Source organism: Triticum dicoccoides, chromosome 6A, assembly GCF_002162155.2.
Source record: "Triticum dicoccoides isolate Atlit2015 ecotype Zavitan chromosome 6A, WEW_v2.0, whole genome shotgun sequence".
NCBI classification, from domain to species: domain Eukaryota; kingdom Viridiplantae; phylum Streptophyta; class Magnoliopsida; order Poales; family Poaceae; genus Triticum; species Triticum dicoccoides.
The window spans coordinates 21485115-21489370 of NC_041390.1; the positions used below are offsets into that span (position 1 = coordinate 21485115).

At 46.6% G+C, this 4256-nt stretch overlaps 1 protein-coding gene across 1 annotated transcript; it reads right to left on the bottom strand.

Annotated features, from left to right (window-relative positions):
* Positions 1–960: 960 nt before the first annotated feature.
* Positions 961–3914, bottom strand: LOC119315522. The gene is made up of 6 exons (XM_037590115.1): positions 3535–3914; positions 2985–3036; positions 2728–2892; positions 2430–2471; positions 1803–1911; positions 961–1055 (listed from the first exon to the last, which is right to left on the bottom strand). The coding sequence occupies exons 1-5, from the start codon at positions 3912–3914 to the stop codon at positions 1861–1863; spliced, it is 690 nt and encodes a 229-aa protein (XP_037446012.1). The 3' UTR covers positions 961–1055; positions 1803–1860.
* Between the last annotated feature and the right edge of the window lie 342 nt (positions 3915–4256).

Below are 4256 nucleotides of genomic sequence, written 5' to 3' on the forward strand. Positions count from 1 at the left end.
TCTCGTATGGTAACTTCTCTAGAGGCTTGAGAGAAGGACCGAATATGTATTGCCTCCTGCCTCTGGCTGTACTGCTAGACGCCGGCAGAGCAGACGCAGCAGTTGTCTTCTTTCCTTGCTTACACGGAGGAGGAGAAGGACTACAACGCGCCGGAGCAGCCGGAGCGGCGGCGGGTCTCTTCCGCCCTTGCTGATGAGGCGGAGAAGGAGGAGGCTGGTGGCTGCTCGGGCACGCTGGTGCAGGCAGAGAAGGAGGCGTACACTACAAGAAATATGTCAACTTGTGACCTTGACTATTGGTCACTGAAAGGTCATTGTTTTTCATTTGCAACCTTTTTGTGACCAAAAACAGAAGGTCAAAAGCTGGCGGTCCTAAATTGAAATTAACGACCTTCTCTGTGAGAAGGTCGTAGACGTTTACGACCAAAATATGCCTACTGTTGTGTTTTGGTCACTAGCAGCCTCCCTAGGCCACGTAGGCATCCGACGTGGCAATCTGATGTGGCACAAGAATCAGCCCGGTCCAATTTGGTGTTTATATGGGCCGAGCCCATTAATTCAACCCATTTGTTGTTGTTTTTTCTTTCAATTTGGGTAAGCTACATGGGCCGTTGTTTTTTCTTTCAATTTGGGTAAGCTACACGGGCGAGGCCCTATAATCCGGCCTTTTTATTTTTGGGTTGTGGCATGTTTTTTCTTTTTTCAAATAGGTCCCAATTGTCAGGTTCTGATAAGTGGGTCCCAAATTTCCGATTCTTGTTTGTGGGTCCTTGCTGTCATGGTCATGTTCCTCATATTTCAATATGCCAATAATTAAACAACCAATATTTAAATCAAAATAGATAGAAACAAGTGTAATACTTCAAATAACAAGAAGCAACAATCTGTTACATCAACACACATACAACATTTCATTCAAAAACAGAGAGAAGATATATGAAATTCTGGAGTTCACAATGCCTAGATAACCCAACTATTATTACATAACTTGCTATACAAAAATGTCTTGGCGCTTCTTTGAACATCTTCTTTCGTCTTGAATTTAGGCAAAATATCTGCCAACAAAAAAATAGAACAACGAGGAATAGTGTGAATAACAACAGCAGCAAGTGACGGGGTGCTATTTAGTAAGATTAAGTCCAGAAAGAAACATGCATGGAAATTAAGAAGAGCTAGAGCAAGTCTGCATGTGGTTGCCGTATATGGAGTCGTAATATACTCATGGATTAATAATCTACAGCAGGAAGTGTTTTTTCAGCATGACAGTTGCTTAGTTATTCATGAACTCGTAAGTGTTTATCACCAACTCTCCTCATACTAAATTTACATTGAACAAGAAAGGAATCAGTACCATGTGACCAACTATGCTAAAGTTACAGTGCCCTCCACATGTTTATGTAATAAATTTACGTTCAACAAGAAAGGAATCAGTATCGTATCTCTTAATTCGTTGTTGCACATCTAGCTAGGAACAGATCAATACACAGACCTAATAAGCAAACATCACAACATGGCATGACATTTGACCCCAATCGACTGGATCAAAAAATTAAGACCGCAAGACCATTGTCTCACACCCAGAAGCGAGCATTTTCCCGCAACAACCAGAAGCGTAGCTACAACGAAACTGGGACGCCTAGATTTTGGGCACGCAAAATTTCAGACTTATCAGCAGCATCACATGACATCAAATTGGCACGACTTCCCAAGAACCCGAGCAGAGCCGGGCATCGCCAATGGGAGGTAGGAAATGTTGGGAATCATAAACCAGAGAAAAGGGGGGCACAGGAGGATCCACAAACCTGCTTGTAGTTGAAATTGTTTGAGCGCCTGGAGCCCTCCTTATCTAAGAATCTTATACTAGCATTTTGCTGGTTGGGTACAAAGGTTGTGCTTCAATACCTTCAAAGTCTGTTTGGGAAGAAGAAAAAATTAGTAACATTTCAATTCCTCTGTTTTAAATACTCCTACAGGCATCATAAGAGAAGTACTCAGCTGTAGCTAATGCAACATGATGGGAGCCCAAAAGAAAACAAAGATAATTGCTGAAAAAATTACTCCAGTTTATACTCCTCTTTTAGCATTACAGATTATACCTAATGCAACATCATGGGAGCTGATGTCCACGAGTATTTGCAAATCATACAAATGATACAACATCATGGAGTGTGATAACATGTTTTACCATCGCAGATTCATACCAATATTTGCACAGCAAGTTTACCGTCTAACCAAACACCCTCTTACAAGCAGAAATGTATTCACTTATATATAGTGTATTTGTAGAATTACTCTATGGTACTCTAGCTGTCTTAAGTCTTGACCACAATGGTAATTAATTTGGACATGTGAATCACAATACACATAGAGAGATATTAATTACTCTATGGCACGCAGGGACGCAGCGATGCAAATCACTCCTACCATACCATGTGGCCAAGGAAGCTATTCTGCTCCTCCAGGATGTGCACCTGCATGCATCACACGCCAACTGAGCCATATGCACGATCAATCACAAGTTCACAACTGCTTGTCTGCATCTTAAATCATTCTATTTCCCTTACGATTACAGCTACTTACCCTGTGGTGTGATTCGTCCAGCTGCTCCTCCATCAGTTTATCATGCACATAAGAAAGTCAAGTAACCATTGTTTATCCTGTACTGAGAGTGGCATGTGAGCCGAGGTGAATATTGTGCAGTGCAGGGTGTTGTAACAGCACGCATACCTTCGTCTCACGGACTTTACCCAACGCGCACTCTAGCTTGTGCTCCAGACCGCGGAGCTCTGCCGCGGTTGCGCCGGATGGCAGGTCTTCTCCTGTCTGCCTCCTCACGCTGGCCTCCAGGTGGTCATGCTCATGCCTCAACGTTGCAATATCCGCCAACAGTTTCTATGTGCAAGAATCATACAGATGAATCAGAATGCAGTTAACTCTGAGTGTAAAATAACTAGTACTATGAGTAGATGTGTTTATGTATTAACCAGATATTCACCATGATTTATGCCCTCACAGCGCTCGATTAAGTCACTCCAACTGAACAAATGACAAGTGAAGGAGTTTGTCAGCACTATACACTAGTACTATTAATTGTAGAGTGGATATACAGAGACAAGTAATCAAATTTATGCATCATGTAAAAGTTTCAGCACTATACGACTATGCATGTAGTGTAGATATTGAATGCCGGCGACTGGTACTTGTTTAACTTGAGGCTATGTGTGCTTGCATTAGACCCAATCGCAGGTGGGCACAGGAGCAGCTGAATCTAACAGCAGGATTACAGTCAGAGGTAAATCAAAAGCATCGTCTCACTAAGTGGTCACCGAACACAAGGAGAGCACCCTCCCCAATAATGTAGCTACATCTGAAGTCTGATGGCATGCCAAAGTTTATTCTACCATAGAGTAATTCTACAAATACACTGTAGAGTAATTTGGACATGTGAATCACAATGGTAATTGGTAAATTACTTCCGATCAAACCGGGAGGGAGCACTGAAATAGCAGGGGATTCATTGATCGGTGAACGTACCCGTCGTTGGTCCTTGAGACGAGGTTGGGCTCCACGGCAGCGTCCACAATGTGGCTGAGCTCCTCGTGCCGCCACTGGGAGAAGCGCAGCAGCGCTTGGAACACCGCATGCTCCTGCCTGTTCCCCGTGATCCCATGCGCGCGGTGCACGAACCCGCCGAGCATGCTCTGGCGTATGTGCCCGTGCTTGTCCACCTCGACGAGCAGGCGGACCACGAATGCAGAGGACTCCGGGATGGACAACACCAGCTGCTCCAGCATCGTCGGGGAATCAAGAAGCTCTGATCGGATCTCCTCCAGCCTCGGGTCTTCAGGAATCGGTGGCTCTGACGCTTTCGAGCTCGAGCTCGGCGTCTCGTCCTGCGGCGACTCCGGCCCCATCTGCGGAAGCTCCGGCAAGGTCTGCACCGTGTCGGAGCAGGTCGGGAGACGAGCGCCGCGGCGCAACCGCCACCAGCACCTGCTGCCACAGGGAAGGGGAACTCTCCATCGCAGCATGTCGCAGACGGAGGGGGGTCGATTCCGCGAGGTTCGCGCGTGGGGGCGGGCGGTCAGGCCACTGGACTTGCGCCCACTGGCTGCAGGCCATGGCCGGGATCGACGGCGCCGGGGACGCCCCTGCCGCTCGGCTGCCCGAGTTCGACGGTGGGACGCGGGAGCTTCGAGAAGTGGGAGGGAGAGGGGAAGCTCGATGCGATCTGAGATCGAGGGGAGGGTCAGGCG